Source organism: Pyrus communis, chromosome 5 (genome assembly GCF_041283825.1).
Source record: "Pyrus communis isolate YQ-2024b chromosome 5, ASM4128382v1, whole genome shotgun sequence".
NCBI lineage: Eukaryota > Viridiplantae > Streptophyta > Magnoliopsida > Rosales > Rosaceae > Pyrus > Pyrus communis.
Genome location: NC_142569.1, coordinates 9,878,101 through 9,896,629, shown reverse-complemented (window position 1 = coordinate 9,896,629; position 18,529 = coordinate 9,878,101). Strand labels below are relative to the sequence as shown.

Genomic DNA, 18,529 nt, shown 5'->3' with positions numbered 1-18,529 from the left:
TTCACAAACCTAAACTTCAACCTTTCAAGCAATGTCAGGGATGATGATGTTGAAAGAGCCCTCAAATTTTTGAGCATGATGATGCAAGCCTATCTGACGGACTGCTTATCGAAACAAATCGATGAAAGCTCCCAATTAAGTGATTCAAAATCATGCAAAAGATATCCGAACTATAATATGTGTATAATCATTAATCAGTAGTTACTCTTATTTATGGCTGTGCGGTGAGCCACAGCTCAATTTCATTCACTAGACATCAAGTTTGGCCGTTACAATAACAAAATGCATAGACAAAAACATAGCCAACAATATATAAGTTTATAAAATAAATGCAAAAGTGCGGATGCAAATTTCCGCCTCCTTCTTGGACAAAATTGCACCTACAAAACAATTAACACCTTAGGGTCAAGGCCAAGAGCCTCACGCGCCCACGATGAATGGGGGGGGCTTTGGCCGAAGAACCTCCGATGCCAAAGTTAGAATTTAGAGAGAAAAATGTTTAGAGAGTTTTTGGAGTTTTGCAAGAGTGTGTACTTAGCTTTTTAGAGAAAAATGGGGTTCAATAGATATAGCATGGCCGGTCCCCTTTGGAGAAAAGGTGGCCGGCCCTTTGGTGTGTAATGGGTGATTAATTGGTATAATGGGTGATTTAATTGGTGATTAATGGATTAATTAGGAAATAAATCCATTAAATAACCAATTAACCTAATTTTTGTGCAATGTTTTGAAGGTTATGGAATGATTGCTTTGTAGAGAATATGGAATGAGGAAGGATGAAATAATTTGGAATTTGTTACCTTCTTTGGGCACTTTTGACTTGGTTGAGGGATGAGATTGCATGCTGCTCACGTGTAGGAATCCCATTATGCCTCAAGGGTATTTTTGTCCTCTTTTATCCAAAAATTCACGTGTCGCCTTGTGATTATTTTTTATTCCACAAAAATGCCATAGCATTTCTGTACTGGTGAATTCCTGCCTTCTTTACTTCAGCAAAGTTCTAAGCCAACTTAACCACCAGTTCGTCTTTCACCTGATCACCATTTCAGTTAATCTCCTTCACCCCACAGTGGCCTAGAGATAGAGAAGAAAGAGATCAAAATATTAAAACCCGAGTCAAAACTATTGCAATTCATCAACCAAAAAACAAGAAGGCAATTGAAAGCTTTATTTACCTTGTGTTTCTTTCGAGTCAACTCAATCAAGAAAGATTTTGAAATCCAGTGAAGGACTGGTTCCTCCCGAGATGGAAAAAGTGGATGACTCGAATATGCTTGACATGAGCACAGTCCTCATTGTCTTTCCCAACTTAGCGATGAACTCATCAGGCATTTCATATAGAAGCAGTTTGTCGAGATGCATAAGATGCTCCATTCCAAGTGGAAGTAAGCTCAAATTCTGACATCTAGACATGATTAGCTTCTCAAGCTTAGGCATTGCCATGTTCTCGACTACCACCATATTTAGTTGATCAAACCATTCAATATGTAATATCTTTAGCATGTTGAACGTGTTAGCTTTGAATTCCAACTCTGCACCGGTGTGATACTGAACCAAATCGAGCTCCATCAGATTAGGCAAAGCTTGAAGGCCTCAAGTGGGTTTTCATTAGCCTGAAGTTTTGACCACTTTAAACCAATCTTTGCTACGCTGTGAAGTTTGGAAATCCACATTGGCAGCCTTTCTAGGCGCCCTTTCAAATATAGGCGTTGCAGAAAGTCAGGACGAAATTCATCATGATCCAAATCCAGAAACTCATCCTCGCTCGTTGATCGTACGTCCAATGTCGAGAGCTGCTCCATTTCATGAAGAGAACAACACAACTTCCTTCCATCTTCTTTTTTAAGATCGGTATGTAAGATATATGCATACATACCATGTCATAGATCGTAGAGATGCCATTGAACCACAATTATCAAGAACAGATTGTATATGCAGAGATGAGATAGAACACATACCTGTAGCACCAGATGAAGATGATGAAGCCATTGAAACTCCTTGAAACAGTTAACCTTCTCCTCTTTAGCAATTCACTAGTGCTCTCAAATAATAGGACTTTGAATCAAATTGAGTCGTACATTGCAAGAGCAGTGGTTAGCGTTTAAATACTGAGCCAATCCTCACTGATCTCCTATTAGAATCAGTGTAGGATTCCACTATCCAATTCATACCAAAACATATGAATAACCACAAACCCAGTACTACTTTAAGTGCTATACTAGAACTACCAATCCCATAAGGATTAGGACTACTAAAGCTTATTAACAAGATTTTTCCATATCCAAATCTCACACTATAACCGGACCTAATGTTATGTTCATACTCATATGCTAACATTCTCCCACTTAAGAATGAAACATAACATCCAGTACATCGAATTTTATGGAAGTGATCACCAAGTCTAAGTTAACCAAGAGCTTATCTTTACATCCAAATTTCGCCTATACATTTAAAGTACAGAACTCTAGAATTCCATCTACAACCTCACAGATTTCATTTCAAGAATCACAATGTACTATATCCTGTATTTTGTGAACATATGTAAATAACAATGTCATATCACATTACTCTCACTGATCTCAACAAAAGTTAAAAACTTTAGTCAATCAATGCAAACCAGTAGTTTCCAGAAATGCCTCAACAAAACCACAATCGATTTTCTTGCAAATCAAACAATTATTCATAAGATTTGTCTTTTGGTACAATCAATCTCCCACAAAAGGAAAATTGAACCCTTATTGACAACTAAAACAACAAAGGAAAAGAAATAAGCTGGAACACTACCTAAACAAGTCATACCAACACAACATACTAGTTGACTAACTTGTACCTCGAGGTCCACAGCTTCAACAACCAAGATTAACCAAAGAAGCATTAATTGCAATCCTCAAAGTTTTTGATTTCTTGTTCACTCCCACTTGTCAAAAGATTCTAAAACTCCCATCTTCATAACATGTCCCTTAAACACATTATTTGGCAGTGCTTTTGTAAATGGATCTGCAACCATCAAATTAGTTAGCAGATACAAAATTTCAATCTCTCCCTTTTTGACAACTTTTCTAACTTTAAGAAACTTGACATCCATCAACCTTGAGGCTGAAGTTCTCTTGTTATTCTTAGAGAAGAACACACCAGCACTATTATCACACAACATCTTCATAGGTCCTTTCACAGATTCTACAATCTTCATCTCAGTGACAAAATTCCTGAGCCAAACTGCCTGTTTCATTCCCTCAAAACAAGCAACGAATTCAGCTTCCATTGTCGAAGTTGATACAATGGTTTGCTTGGCACTTTTCCATGAAACAGTAGCTGCATTCAACATAAACACATAACCACTCGTTAACTTTCTCTCATCTCTATCACCTACAAAATCTGAATCTATGAAACCAATCAGTTCTAATGAATTCTCTCTACCATACACCAACATGTACCCTTTTGTTTTCTACAAATATCTCAAAACCTTCGTTGCTGCAACCTAATGAGCCTCACCTGGATTTGACTGAAATCTACCTAGCAAACCAACAATAAATGCTAAGTTTGGCCTTGTACATATATTGGCATACATAAGACTACCAACTAATGAAGCATATGGTTTCATCTTCATCAACTCAACCTCATTTTCACTTTTAGGACACTAATTTTTGCAGAACTTATCTCCCTTGTTCACTGGAACATCTGCTTTGTTACAATTCTCAATGTTAAACCTGTTAAGCACCCTTTCAATATACCTTTTCTGAGACAAACCAAGTAACTTTTTGTTTCTCTCTCTCACAATTTTGATTCCTAGAACATAATGGGCCTTACCTAGGTCCTTCATATCGAAATTAGTACTAAGAACAACCTTAGTTTCCTGTAGTAATTGCTTGTCTGAACTTGCAAGGAGAATATCATCAACATAAAAATTAAGAAAATGAACTTTGATCCCTTGAACTTGAGATAAATGTAATCATCTAACTTGTTCTCTATAAACCCACGTGCAGTGATTACTTGGTCAAATTTGAGGAACCATTGCCTTGAAGCTTGATTAAGTCCATAAATTGACTTATTAAGCTTACAAACCATATTTTCCTTCCCCCTTTCAACAAATCTAATAAGCTGAACCAAGTAGATAACCACAAATAGATCTCTATTCAAGAAAGCTGTTTTTACATCCATTTAATGTAATTCTAAGTCAAAATAAGCAGTTAATGCCATGATAACCCGTATAGAATCCTTGGAAAAGACTGGTGAGAAGGTATCATTGTAGTCTATTCCTTCTCTCTAAGTGAAGCCATTTGCCACTAATCTAGCCTTATACCTCTCAATTCTTCCAGCAATATCTCTCTTGGTTTTGTAAACCCATTTACATTCTATAGGCTTAATATGTGATGTTTTATTCACTAGGGTCCAAACATTATTCTTGGACATTGAATCCAATTCCTCTTCCATTACCTTCTGCCATAGAACAACTTGATCACTCTGCATTGCTTGATTATAGGTTGCAGGATCATCAATGTCTCCTAAACCAAACTCTACTTCTTGCAAATACACATAATCTTATGAAATGGATAGTTTTCGAATTCTCCCAGATTTTCTTGGTGAAGGTTGTACCAATGACTAATATGTTGATCTTGAATATAAACACCTTCAGTGTTTGGTTGTTCTGTTGTTTGAGTATCTTGTGCACTCATTGTGTCATCCATTTATTGGTTTGAATCAAGGTTGGATGCAGGCAACCTAGTTAATATGGGCACAAATTCATAATCCATCCAAGGTGTACATTCAATTGATTGTTCAACTTCTTCAAAAATAAAGTTGTCTTGTACCAGCTCAGAAACATCATCATCTTCCAAAAACATTGCATTATGAGTTTCTTGAACCCTAGTATGTGTTCCAGGACAATAAAACTTGAAACCTTTTGACTTTTCAGAATATCCAATGAAAAAACATGATGTAGTTCTAGAATCAAGTTTTTCTCATTATGATTATAAAACCTAGTTTCTGCCTTACAACCCCAAACATGGAAGTGATCAAAACTAGGTCTCCTGCCTGTCCAGATTTTAAATGCTGTCTTTGGTACTGATTTCGAAGGAACCATGTTCAATATGTAGCTTGTAGTTTTCAGAGATTCTCCCCGGAGAAAACTAGGCAGCTTCATGCTCCTTACCATCCCCATCAATGTTCTACTCCTTCCTTCTACTACCCCATTCTGTTAAGGTGTTCCAGGGGTGGTATATTGTGCCACAATCCCTTGTTGTTCAAGAAAAAAAGCAAAGGGACCTTTTTGTTAATCTACCTCTATGTGCCTACCAAAGTACTCATTTATCTGATCTAACAATCTTAATCATTGCATTTAACTGTTTTTCAACTTCACATTTGAAGATCTTGAAGCAATTAAAGACTGAGGACTTTTCACTAATTAGAAAGAGATGACAATATCTGGAAAAGTCATCAATAAAACTCACAAAGAGATGACAACACAACTTCCTTCCATCTTCTTTTTTAAGATCAGTCTGTCAAATGTATGCATAGATACCATGTTATAGATCGTAGAGATGCCATTGAACCATAATCATCAAGAACATATTGTATATGCAGAGATGAGATAGAACACATACCTACAGCACCAGATGAAGATGATGAAGCCATTGAAACTCCTTGAAATAGTTAACCGTCTCCTCTTTAGCAATTTGCTAGTGCTCTCAAAAAATAGGTTGAATCAAATTGATCCGTACATTGCAAGAGCAGTGGTTAGCGTTTATATACCGAGCCAATCCTCACTAATCTCCTATTAGAATCAATGTAGGATTCAACTATCCAATTCATACCAAAACATATGAATAATCACAATCCCAGTGCTACTTTAAGTGTTATACCAGAACTACCAATCCCATAAGGATTAGGACTACTGAAGCTTATTAACAAGACTTTTCCATATCTAATTCTCACACTATAACCGGACCTAATGTTATGTTCATACTCATATACTAACACAGTCAACCCCAGTTTCTTCAAACCTTTCAACTCTCGTAAGCTATTATGATTTTTCTGTTATTTTTTACACTAATTAGTGACAACTTTTGTATGGAGGATAAAGATGAAATGTTGCCTGCAGAGACCTCTACGCTTCTTGCAGCTTCTAATGTCACATAATTCGTGACATCATAGCGATAGACTAAAAGGTGGCGCAAATTGTGGAGCTTATAAATCTGTTTTGGTAAATTGGCCACTTTGTGTGCTTAAGGTCTAAGGTTTCCAAGAATCCAAGCTTCTTTATGGACTTTGGCACTTTTTTAATATTGGTGTGCCTTAGACTCATGTACCTCAAGAGGGTGAGACCAAAAACAGAATCGGGAAAGTTGTCCAAATTTATCCCTTGCAAATCTAAAACCCTTAAAAATTTAGGGCCTGTTTGGTAAAAAATTAAGGCCCTAAAGGTTTTAAGTAGTCTTTCAAGCTCGGAATCATAACTTCCATGCCCACTTAATAGTATGGTACGAGTACAACTGAAATCTCTACCACTTGAAAAATTGTTGCCCTCACTAACATCATGAACAGAAAGGTGTCGAATTTCCTCACCTGGCCTAGCACCTCTGCAGTTTGCTGCCAACAAGACAGTGATGAAATCCTTCGCTTCTCGAATGATGAACTCGCTAACAAGGTTCAGTACACGGCAGCTTCTGACTCTTCCGTCGACTTCCCATGAACTCACATGAAGTAAATTTCTTCCAATGAGTTCATTCAGACAGCCGTCTGCAACTTCCCATGAAACCACAACTCCTTCAGCTACCCGTAAGCGAATTAGTCTTTCACGGCTAATGGAGTAGTCTTCAGGAATCATGCCAAAGACCAAGAAACAAATCTTAAGAAGGTCCTTGTAACTTGGTTGCAATATTTGAGTAATAATGGGAACATTTGATCCGAGGCTGTCATGTAACTTCTTCCAATCAAGTGGAGTTGGTCGCTTCATTGCTAGCAAAGTACCAACAGCTGAAATTGCAAGGGGCAAGCTTTCACACTTCTTGACGATTTTTTCTGCCCAGTCCAAAATCTGGGTTGGACACTTTCCTTTGCTATTGTGAAAAGCCTTTCCGCAGAATAGATTCCAGACTCTTTCCCATGACAACACATTGCTCATATAGTGGATGTACGAAGATTTTGCATGAAAAGACGCTACTTCAGAGTTACGAGTGGTTATGACTATTTTACTCCCAGGTAAACCATTTGGTAAAGCATCTACAATGCATTTCAAATCTTGTTTGCTCCAAACATTATCTAACACGACCACAAACTTCTTGTCCTTCGAAGCTCGTACCAATTGCGCCTTTGGATCTTCATGAGTAACTGATTCCTTCCTTTTGCCTTTTGGATTAAATTTGCTTAACATGTTGAGCAAGAGCTCATCAAGTTTACGGGCACACAAGTCACGCAGCACATCAATCCAAGCATGGCATCCAAAAAACCGTTGGACCTCTTTGCTCTCGAAGACATTCTTCAAAAGAGTGGTTTTGCCTGAGCCACCAGGACCTACAAGCGAAATATTCGGATCTCCTTCCATCAACTGACTGATGAGTTTTTCTTTAGGCTCCTCAAACCCTACTATTTCTTCTTCTTCAAGGAATTGGTTATGATGAGTCACCGTACTCTCTCCATGTCTTGTGGTGCTGGAACTTGGGCGACTTCTTTGATCTCGTCCCCGAACTTGGTGAATTTTATCAAGAGTTGAAAGAAAAACTAGCTTATTGTCAACAATATCTTTAATTCTGTCCGATAACTCACCACATGAACCAGAAATTCGTCAAGAACGTCTTCAATTCATAAGCTATATTTCGGATGTCTCCTGTTCTAGTTTGAAGCACTTGAAAGCCTTCATCATAAGCAGTCTGTTCTGATGATGAGTATTCACTAAGATATGCTCGCATCCTCTCTAAATAACGGGGATTATTATTATTATTAATGTTCGATCGGCTGAATTTTCTGTGGAGGAAGATTATCACTTTGTCCGCTAAAAACAAAGCTACTGGTACGGCAATTTCAGCCATTTGTACAAGAAAGGGCAACCTTCCAAGTTGCAGAAAATTACTTCTGTCCGATCACAAAAGGAAAGAAGAAAGAAAGTTGCTTCTCGGTTACTCAGTTGGTGCAAGTATTGCACTAGCTGGCTAGAAAAAGACTCTGGACCGAAAATGAAAAACAAGAAATTAATAACAGCATACAACTCAGCTAATTGCAATGAGAGGTTGACGAAGGGATTGAACAATGAATGGGTCTGAAATAGTTATTTTCTTGAGGATAATGAGAGTGCATGGTGGTGAGCACCAACTTATAAAGGCTGAGAAGCTGTATAATTAAAAAGAAAAGTCAAGGTGGGGTATTTCCACCGGAGGCAGATTGTCTGCCCTCCTGTTTGGATGCCCTCCTCATCCCCTTCTATTTTGTGCGGTCGCGATTAAGCTACGTTAACATTTTATATTGATTTTTTTTATAAAGATAATAAGACAAAAAGCAATAGGAATATAAAATATTGACGTGGCTTAACCGTGACTGCACAAATAGGAGGGAATGGAAAGGACTCCCAAACAGGAGAGATAACCTGCCTCCATTTCCACCTAGCTACAATATTATTACAACCGTATATTTTATTTCTGCTATTGTTGATACTATTTCTTTGGAATCACTCATTTTCTATGTGATAGTTGCCTTAGTTAATCTCGAACTAATGCCACCACACAAGAGAATACTTTGTGCAGGTTGAATTGATGAATTTGCAGAGCAACTCCCAGAAAGGGACCACTAGTACACCGATCAATTTCCCAGGAAAACGACTAAATAATTCCGGTTGCCATAAAGCTATAAGATATGACCACGTCCTCCTCCTCTGGAAAGGAAAAGTCTTCTCTTGAATCCTAGGTCTTGCAATGTAATCAAATTGACGAAATTCTCATATAGAACAAACCCATGGTTTGTTATATTCAGTTAACCTTAGTTAACAGATATTTTTAGTTCCGTAACTTAATCTAAGCTAGGTTAAATTTTGGAGGTGCAGAGTTTCTAATCCTTTATTTCCGCTTGGAATTTAAGAAAGGATTTTTCAACACAATCAAGCCTTCCCGTGGCCCATCCATTTGCGCGGACTGAACAAAGTCCAGCCCCAGCGTGTGTGTTGAGGCTTGGAAATGTGTCACACACAAACACTACAAACACGACACGTAATTGAAAAAGAAAAACTGATGTAGAAGAGTGCGGCAAATGTTCTGATGAGTGACTTTCAAATAAAGCAAGCAGCGGCAGCAGCAAGTGAACCGAGTTCATCATATCTTTACCAAAACACTTGCAATCAGATTAATTAATTAGAAATTCAAATGGACAAATTTGCAAACAATTTCACACTCGACTAATGGATCGGACAAATTTGCCAAATCCCGTAGAAATTCAAAAATGAGGAACCACAAACATATACATATAATCAAAGGCTAGTGAAAAATAAATACGTATTTAATTTTATTAATACTGAATTTTTAATATTAAATTCAAAATTTTAAATAAAATTTTATGAAATATAGAAAAGCCTTGCGACAAAAAATAAAAAATAAAGGAAATTCAGAAAGCCCTTGAAGGTGTTATAGATATTACTAGCAAAAAATGCATGCGTGATGCTGCAGGATTGAAAACAGTACATATGGTACTACTTACATACTTGATGTGCAAGTACATAATATATACATAGACCACATTATTTTATGATGGCTAATTGATCATTCGTATATTTCAATCTATTTACAAAGGCGGCCACCGACATTGTTGCTTAAACTCCTCCATTCGTTCTAGGGCATACATAATGCCATACATAATGCCTCAGTTTATGAGTCTAAATGAAATCTAAAAATAGACAATAAGGTGCAACTCAGCAGAATCGAAGACACCAAAAAATAAATATGATTAATTTAGCATAAACAGACTTGCAAGTTCAAATGCAAGAATGCAAATGAAGACAATTCACTCCATTCTGTTCAGCAAGGGGATAAGGAGGCGATGAAAATAGTATGATTTAATGATCCTACCTTTAACTTGATTCGAAGGAAGGGCATTGAATGTTGACTCAACAAAATTTTGCACATGAATTTTGAAGAAAAAACAGATAAGCCATAAGTCATTAAATTAGCGCAAAATCTGTTTGTCCTTCGAAAAGGAGCTAAACATATCTAAAACTCAAAGCTGAGAGAAGAACAAACAATATATCTCATAAAATCCACAAAATCCTATACATGGAAATGTAAATACCTACCACTTTGTTTTGATTCTTTGGCAGAATCACTAATAGCATCCAGCCTTTTCTTGCTTGGAGATGCATAACTCAGCTGCTCATTGTGTGGGGTGGTTGGAAAACCAGTAGTCTCACCATTACCGACAATATTAATGCTCGAATCCTCTTCATTGGAAAACAATGCAAGAATTCACCAAACCAAAAAACTAAAAATTGATCGCAGCAAAAAGTGCAGGATTTTATCAAGCCTATGCATGAAAATATACACAATATTTCCAACCATATCATTCCCACTAATACGATAATATCAATAGACTTAGCCAAGTTGAACGCTTATTCATCTAATCAGTTTGTTAGAATTAAAAAAACATCTAGAACTTTGCTTTATCCGAGATCTGTGTGCATGCATAGATAGACACACACACAAAAATTAAAAGAATAAAGGGAGACAGAAAACTGAGAACTGTATGTAAACTAAGATGCATCTCAAGAATGATTGATGAAGGAGACGCTCCTTTTTCTTTTCTTTAGACAAAGTAACTAATGTGATTAGAAAACTAATTTAAATCGTTGAATTGCTCTCATCAAACTTTGTATCTGTTTTGGCCTTAATTCACATGATTGTGGACATGCAAACATCGTGGCCTTGAATTTAAAAAACCTTAATCAATGTAGTGCATACTCAGAAATATGGAAAGTTCCAAAGAACATTATATTTTAGAAACTTGTGTTCGAGTTTCGAATTTCAGAGTTAATATAACAAAGTCAAACTTGAATACAATAATTTAAAACAGAAAAGAAAATGTATCTAAAAAAAAGTAATGGATGAAAAAATGGAGAAATATGCATGACCCTTGGAAGTAAGAAAGGGCTATATCTGGAAGCCTTTTTGATGAATTCCTCAACAATCTAACGCGACTCAAACACTGAAGCTTAACAGAATGGGAAACCATTCACCAAGTGGACTAAGTTTTACACACAATACACCATTGCAACATGCTGTCACTTTATAATTCTCATGCAAAAATCATACGACACGCAGACATGACATTCTACATACTCATGATATATACTTATATGAAGAAGAGTCAATATGGTGTGTAAAAACAAATTCTTAATAAAAGAGATAGCCAATTCTAATTGATAGAAACCTTATAGTTCACATTCATGGATAAACTGTTAATAAAAAAAAGCCAGCCATGCAACTGTTAATAAAAAAACTTTCAATCTCGACATAAGATTTGATATGTACATCAAAAGATACTTCACTCAAAGCAAACGCATATCCACTCTTTATCTAACTGAAGAAACTGAAACAAAGTAAAGCAAATTATATACCTCAAAATGTCAAGTAACCAATTTGTTACACAAATACAATCAAATAAGCTGCCAAAAGAACATTAATAAATGAAAATTAGAAAACAAAGAAATAATGAGAAACCAAAATATGCATCTCAAAATCTAATCCTTTTTTAGCCTGCTGGCCATTTTTAGTTCTTGAATTTAGACAGTTAAACCATGACTCAGCACATGAATGAAGCGAGAGTGTAAAAGATAAGTGGGATAAGCTAAAAGTCATCCTCGAGTCATGCATTAACTTTCAAACTGTTCCAAAATAGCTAACATCTTTAAAAAATGAATAACTTAAATTCTTAAGTTAGCCATAGGAAGCCTACAGAACAAAGTTAAACATGAAGAAATGAATAAAATGCCAGACAGATTTAAACAGCATACCAAAAAAGGAGTTGCAACGCTGAATTCTTCTCGACTTACCTATTTAGTGAGTTAAATCTGCAACAGAGAAACAAATGAAAAAGTCAAAATCCAGAAATCCAAGTTTAACTCAATCAAATATAATAACCAATGAAAGTTGCAAGCTGCAAATACTCAGCAATGTAGACAAAGAAATTTGTTTCTCAAAGACTTAATTGGTCCTCTATTTTACTAATTGTCGTTTGGGAAAGGAAATTTGAGACAACACCTCATCAAAGAGAACAATATATGCATTTAAGTCATGGTACAATGGGCAGCCTTCGCTGCTGCAGTGATCTAATGCTTTGGCAATGTTCAGAGCAACTGTTAGTCGTATAGCCCACTCAATGGTCCAATTCTCCCCTGCCAAGGAAGTGTGAGATGAATTTATACCTGAAGCGCTTTGAAAAGCTATAGCAATAAATTTCAGAGGTCACTTGTCAAGAATATGAGAATAGGAAGAGCAAAATAATAGTCACAATTTAAAATGAAAATAGCACACGTGTAGATAATAAATCAGCTTTGTGAAAGTGGTTTGAGATCAGAATATTATGCTCAAGCAGAACAAATGCATTATTCGAAGTGATGAATGACTAAAAAAAATCAATATCTTATGTAAAAGAAGAGAAAATTATATCTTCGCAGGACTGTGGCCTCATCCAAAAGTCTAGCCAAAACAACATCCTAAAAGTAGTAGTCAAAAGTAAGAAATGAAACAGAAGAAGTAGGAAAAACAAAAAGGTTTAACAGAAAACAGGCAACCTTGAAATATCCAACTTTATACGTCTGGTGTATCTTTGACAACACCATAGCATCTTTAATCGGTATGGCATGTGCAAAATGAAATTGTCAATCCTGATTCACAGAGAAGAAAAAACCAACTCCCGTATAAATTAACATTCTATCCAACATTCCTAGTCCTTAGCCCCAATCCCAATCGAAAATCCCGACAGCACAAAAATTATTAGTCCTAACAATGTATAAATTATATACACACATATATTCACACACACATATATTTATATTCACTAGCAACATTGAGTTCAATCCAAATCTATAGTCCTAACAATGTACTAAACACATAAGAAACACAAGTCCAACAAGGACTTGAACCATCTTTCGAGAGTCACCATAGCTTTCCCTTGCCCTTTTTCTCTTTCTAATCTCAGCAGATATTATCTGGAAATATATAAAAACTACAAAATCACAACTCGCTTATACTGGATCAATGTTTTGCTCTGAAATCTCTATTTTAGACTTAGTATCAAGAAACGAAAAAGTCTTATATGCAAAAGATAACTCATTCATCACAAAGCAACAATACATTTGCACTAACTGTTTAAATCAGAATATATGATTATCATGAACTGCAGCATTAGCATTCTAATTAGAAACTTGTAGCCATAAAATTGAACATTTCACTACCGTCTTTGATCGCATAAACAATCCGATTATCGATAATTACCTTAGCAGAAGCTTGATTTCGCTGGCAGTCATATCCAAAGCAAGTGCATAACCTTACACCATCCGATTTTCGCTAATCAGATTTAAACTTAAAACCAAATCATTAACAGCATCATTATATTAAAACTAAATCATTAGCAGCAACATTACTAACTGATTACTTTAACTAAATCATTAACAGCAACACTATTAACTGATTAATTAACTGACCTTCAAAAAATAAAATAAAAAGTGATTAATTAACAAATAACAGTAACAAAAATTACAAATTTATCCGGAACGTAATCCATGGCGGTGGATTGCGGAACATCGCGAGCTTTCTGAGACATGATCACCACCACCTCATGGTCCAACGATAACAGAGGGTGAGGGACTTCGATCGTGCCGCCGTTCATCAAGTAAGACAACGTCGGTTTAAGGAAAAGCGCGGGCTCCTTCCTAAATCAGAATTAAGAGAGGAGGGGGGAAGAGGAGAGAGAAAGAGGTGGACCTTGGGGAGGCACCATTTCACGTAGTTTACTTTGTATATGTATAAAGACAATTTCTTTACGAGAAATGTTATTCATACTACATTTTTATATCATATTTCTATATCATTTTAGGTGGCATCTGATGTGGACAGTCACATCATTTGAAAAAATTTGCAAAACCTAAGAAAATGAAGGAGAAAAACTTCATGTATACCACAATCATCATTTAATTCATTAGTTTTTCTTAATTATTAGTTTATTAAATAATAAACTAAATTTAAAAATCTGATTAATTCAAATGATTTGACTGTCCATGTCAAATGTTACCTAACATGGTATAAAAATATGGTGTAAAACATGATATGAATAACATTACTCTTTGTTTCTTCACATGATCAGCTCAAAGGTCCCCTTGCCAAAATACATTCTTCAACTGAAATAGATTTATGAAACTATAAAAGTATCCCCTCTTTTAAAACCATATCTAACTAATTTTATGTCATTCCGGAAATGGCGTATCTACCATTTCCTGCAAGATTTAGATTTTGTAGTAAATTCATGATGCAACTGTACTAATTGTGACAATTTCAGAGTTTCCCGCGAACAAAATCAACAAATTGTATTGCCTAAAAAATCATATGGTACACACCACCACCTTCCACTTGTATGCTGTTTTCGACTTTGTTGCTAGGGGAAAATTCTTTCCCGTTGGCTTCTTTCCTTGGTGGCTGCGGTTTCAATGTGTTGGTGCTTGGTGGAGGAAGATGGAGCCTACTTCTTTGGGGCTGTGTTTGGTGCGATCTCTGGCATGGGATGCTAGATGGTGGTCAGGCGGCAGGTTCTTCGACGGCATCGATGGAAGCTAGTCTTTTAGGGTTTTTATTTTTCTGTTTTTAGGCTCTTCTCTTGGGTTGGGCTTTTGTTTAGTGTTTGGGGTTCGCCTTTTGTTTTGGTTTGCTGTGTAATTGGGCTACTTTGGTTGTTCTTATGCTCTCTTGGTAATGAAAATTACCTTTGTCCAACCCCTCTTTCCCTTAAAAACTCTAAACACCTGGAATCTCGCTCCAAATCATGACAAAATGATTCATGAGCCTAATTGAAATAAATTAATACCTTGACTGACTAAATGAACCGAGAATGAAGACATCTAAAATCCTATTAATTAAGTACAATTACCAAAGAAAGCTGAATAAAATGTCAAAAGTGATACATTGAAATAAGATTGATGGCATCAAAATCACTAAGAAAATAATAAAATATGCACAAACCCAATATGCATCAAAATCACGAAGACTTGATTTCACTTGCTTGTTAAAATATAAAAAATTCAAATAATATTGTTTCCAATAACTTGTTTACAGAAAATAAAAAACAGTCACCTCTAAGGCTCTAACCATATGGTGCGGGTACTTCCTCTAAAACCCATGGATTAGTATTAAAATCAAAATTTTTTACTCTTGATATATTCCTAACTACTAAGATAGACCTCACCAAGGTAATAAGGCAACACATGTAGTTACATAGGTAATAAGGCGGCACATGCAGTTACATCTTATTCTTTCAAAAAGAGTGGCACTCATAGTTGAAATTGCATGGGCCCTAAGGTCTTATTTAATATTTTTGTGGAGGATATAAACATTTTAATTAAAATTTTATCTTTTGGAAAAAAAAAATCAAAAAATACTATTGATCCTAACCTAAATTAATTCTGCTTTAAGTGTTCATTAAAAGGTGACCAAAAAAATATATATATGGATGAGAATAGCAATTCTTTTAAATTTATTTTTTTGTTGTCAATTATTTAATCTCTAATATTGTATTTTAATGGCCACTTAGTGTTTTCTAAAGTATTTATCTCCACTTCAAAATGAGAGATTTTAGATTCAACGCATATGAAGGGTAGCTCGATACCAAATATTTATCATAGATTATTGCTTGGCTTAATCAAACCCCTCATCCCTTAATGTAGTTGTACTAAAAAAAACATTGTATGTATTAAGTATCAAGCAGATCCTGCCAAACAAAACAAAGCATGCAGATGCCCAAATCCATAAAAATATAACACAAGATTCTTGCTGCAAGTTGCATTTGAAAGTAAATATCCTAAGAAATCGAGCACGTGGAAGGACCATTAAAACTGCAAATTGCATTTGAGCTAGTTGTCACAAAGCTGAAAGGTTCAAGGAATAAGGTTATTGTATAAAGCCAGTACCCTTATTATAAGTTCATAAATGTGATTGATGGAACTGTAGAGTTGACAAAAACATAACTTGAGAAGAAATTAACTAAACGTGACCCATGCATTTAAGCTAATGATCAGGAGAGTTTCTTTCGGTTCTTGACCTTCCACTCTTTGATATTAGCTTCAATCTTTGCTTTCACACTTTTATGAAATCCTGGATAAGGTTCATACCCAAAGGCTGATTGAAGAAGCTCAAGTAACACGAAGTAAGGCCCCATCAGAAGTGCTTGAGCAAAGTTGTCTGCAAGAGCTGGTGCTCTTTTTTCAAAAATCCCGTGGCCTAGGAACTGTCCACCCCAGCAGAAAACCTGAGCAGCAAGAACAAGCTTCCATGACTTAGCAAACCCTAGCCCACTAGCAAGAACATTGGCTCCAACCCAGCAGAGAAAACATAGCAAAGCTGCCAAGGACCCAGCTTTCTTGTCCAATTTGACATAAAAGAAAGCATACATAAAAGTTAAAACAAACCCTAAATTCAATTTGAAACCATGATTGTTAAACCCAGATGAGAAATTGTAGAGAGAGGGTGTGAAGTGGAAAAGAACAGCAGCGGTGAAGAATAATGGCCACACAAAGAAAGTGTGAATCAAAATGTTAACTGGGTTGCTGTGATACGCCCCATAGAAGGCGAAGTGCCTTTCAAGATCAAACAATCCAGTCCTCCCCATGAAATTTTTTCTTGCAAAGTTGATTTGCTTCTGTTGAAAAAAGTACAGGCTTCCCTTGCTCGGAAACTAGACTGAGAAAATGAATTAAATTGGATATAAATTGGAGCCTAAAAGCAAGGTAGTGGAACGCTCCTGGTATCTGTACTTTGGACTTTTTTTATTAAATGTTTTACTTTTACAAATGCATCAATGGTATAATATTGTTAAATCATCAACTTGTATTAAGTTATATAGAATGATGCAAATAGATTAAACTGCAAGGTATTGAGTTGAACACAAAAAATCTGCACTTTATTAAGGATGATTATGTTGGAATATATTAGTATTTTAGGTAATTTTATATTGTAAGGGTGTTTTAGTATTTTGAGTTTAAGGTTTCTGGTAGGTTGAGGATTTCAATTCCATGCCTATTAAGGATTAACAATCTGTTATTTAACTGTTATTAAAATTGGAGGAGTTGAATTAAGGAGAATCAAAATCATATTTTCATAAAAATTATTTACTAAAATGTTCTGGAATTGGAATAGAAATAGTACTGATTTCATAAAATTGTTTACTAATTCAGTAAAGTCGGGATATAAACGAGTATGATTATGTCTATTTGCAGACATCCGATATAAAAAAAAAATAAACATGATTACTACAATGCCCATCTTTCCCTACCCTTTCTTCTTCTCGGACTCTTCATCTTTATGTTTTTTCAACTAAATTGCAGTAAAACTCAACCCACCGACAATAAAAAGACCAATCCTTCATTTTCATTATTAATTATTATTTTGATACAATCGACACCATATCTCCTCAAGTCTCGTTCTGTATAGTTTACAAAAATAAATAAAAATAAATAAAAACAACAACAACAACAACAACAGAGAGAACGGGAAGCAGACAGGCAATATCCCGGACCAGATGCAAATTTTTATACAGGTGGTTGACGGCCACTAAAAATCTCTATTTGGTATTAATATTTGCATGATTTTAGGAAGAATTTCATAATTGTGGTTATTACAAATTTCAATTAATACTGAAATTTAACATGTTGTCCTTCAATCAAAATATTCAGATTAATAAAGTTTCAATCTAAGATTTTTGTCAATCAAGAACCGGAACCAAAGTTTCCCTTTTTTATAATGTTTGTGTCTCCCACTTACGATTAACAAATCTGTATCATGTGGAGTCAAAAATAATTTTAAAAATCCTGAAGACGACATGTGGACTTTATCCTGAAGAAGACAAGATTATCCTCATTAAATGGGCAATGCACACAAATACTCCCACACGTAGGCCCCTTGAAGTTCAAGCAGCGGACTATGACTGCTCAAAGCCCCCTACTCGTGGCATGAAACAGTCAAAGGCATTAAGATTAATCATCAAATCCTATCTTTAATATATTCCTAATTGAAGATCAACTCCATTAAGTAAGGAATCCTCCTCATAACCAAGTAAGGATACTTCCATCATTGTTCCAAGATATTAGCTCCTAATTAATATCTTGGAAATATTCTTTCCTAATTCATCCAAAGGAGGGTATTTATCAAATATAGCCAAAAATTAACTCTTAATTTCAAAAATGTCACTTTTTATAATAAATTTCAAATATATCCAAAATTCCATTTAAATAGACACAAGTACCCTCAAATTTAACAATCAAATAAATTAAAGTTTTTTAGCCAAAATGGTTCGTAACATT

The 18,529-nt window shown here is 35.5% G+C and overlaps 2 protein-coding genes and 1 pseudogene across 9 annotated transcripts; all 3 read right to left on the bottom strand.

The window, feature by feature from the left end:
• Nucleotides 1-620: 620 nt before the first annotated feature.
• Nucleotides 621-7,659, bottom strand: LOC137724725 (disease resistance protein RPM1-like; annotated as a pseudogene). The gene is made up of 3 exons (XR_015962537.1): nucleotides 5,966-7,659; nucleotides 1,173-1,848; nucleotides 621-1,071 (listed from the first exon to the last, which is right to left on the bottom strand). The product of XR_015962537.1 is annotated as a disease resistance protein RPM1-like (transcript).
• A 2,414-nt stretch (nucleotides 7,660-10,073) lies between these two features.
• Nucleotides 10,074-14,001, bottom strand: LOC137726140 (serine/threonine-protein kinase BSK8-like). Of its 6 annotated transcripts, none has more exons than XR_015962542.1 (5): nucleotides 13,461-14,001; nucleotides 12,758-13,174; nucleotides 12,225-12,396; nucleotides 12,017-12,034; nucleotides 10,074-10,408 (listed from the first exon to the last, which is right to left on the bottom strand). XR_015962542.1 is itself a non-coding variant. In XM_088694219.1 (5 exons), exons 1-4 carry the CDS (start codon nucleotides 13,490-13,492, stop codon nucleotides 12,029-12,031), a joined length of 303 nt encoding a protein of 100 aa, XP_088550345.1. In that variant the 5' UTR covers nucleotides 13,493-14,001; the 3' UTR covers nucleotides 10,074-10,408; nucleotides 12,017-12,028. The 6 variants fall into 6 exon arrangements, 1 of the variants encoding a protein (XP_088550345.1); XR_015962540.1 differs by having other exon boundaries at nucleotides 10,074-11,553; nucleotides 11,978-12,034; nucleotides 12,225-12,406; nucleotides 12,758-12,850; XR_015962538.1 differs by having other exon boundaries at nucleotides 11,978-12,034; nucleotides 12,758-12,850.
• Nucleotides 14,002-14,770: 769 nt separating this feature from the next.
• LOC137721032 (2-hydroxy-palmitic acid dioxygenase mpo1-like) lies at nucleotides 14,771-16,960 on the bottom strand. Of its 2 annotated transcripts, XM_088694218.1 has the most exons (2): nucleotides 16,273-16,960; nucleotides 14,771-14,941 (listed from the first exon to the last, which is right to left on the bottom strand). In XM_088694218.1, the coding sequence occupies exons 1-2, from the start codon at nucleotides 16,837-16,839 to the stop codon at nucleotides 14,915-14,917; spliced, it is 594 nt and encodes a 197-aa protein (XP_088550344.1). In that variant the 5' UTR covers nucleotides 16,840-16,960; the 3' UTR covers nucleotides 14,771-14,914. The 2 variants fall into 2 exon arrangements, with proteins under 2 accessions (XP_088550344.1, XP_068316258.2); XM_068460157.2 differs by lacking the exon at nucleotides 14,771-14,941 and having other exon boundaries at nucleotides 16,102-16,956.
• Between the last annotated feature and the right edge of the window lie 1,569 nt (nucleotides 16,961-18,529).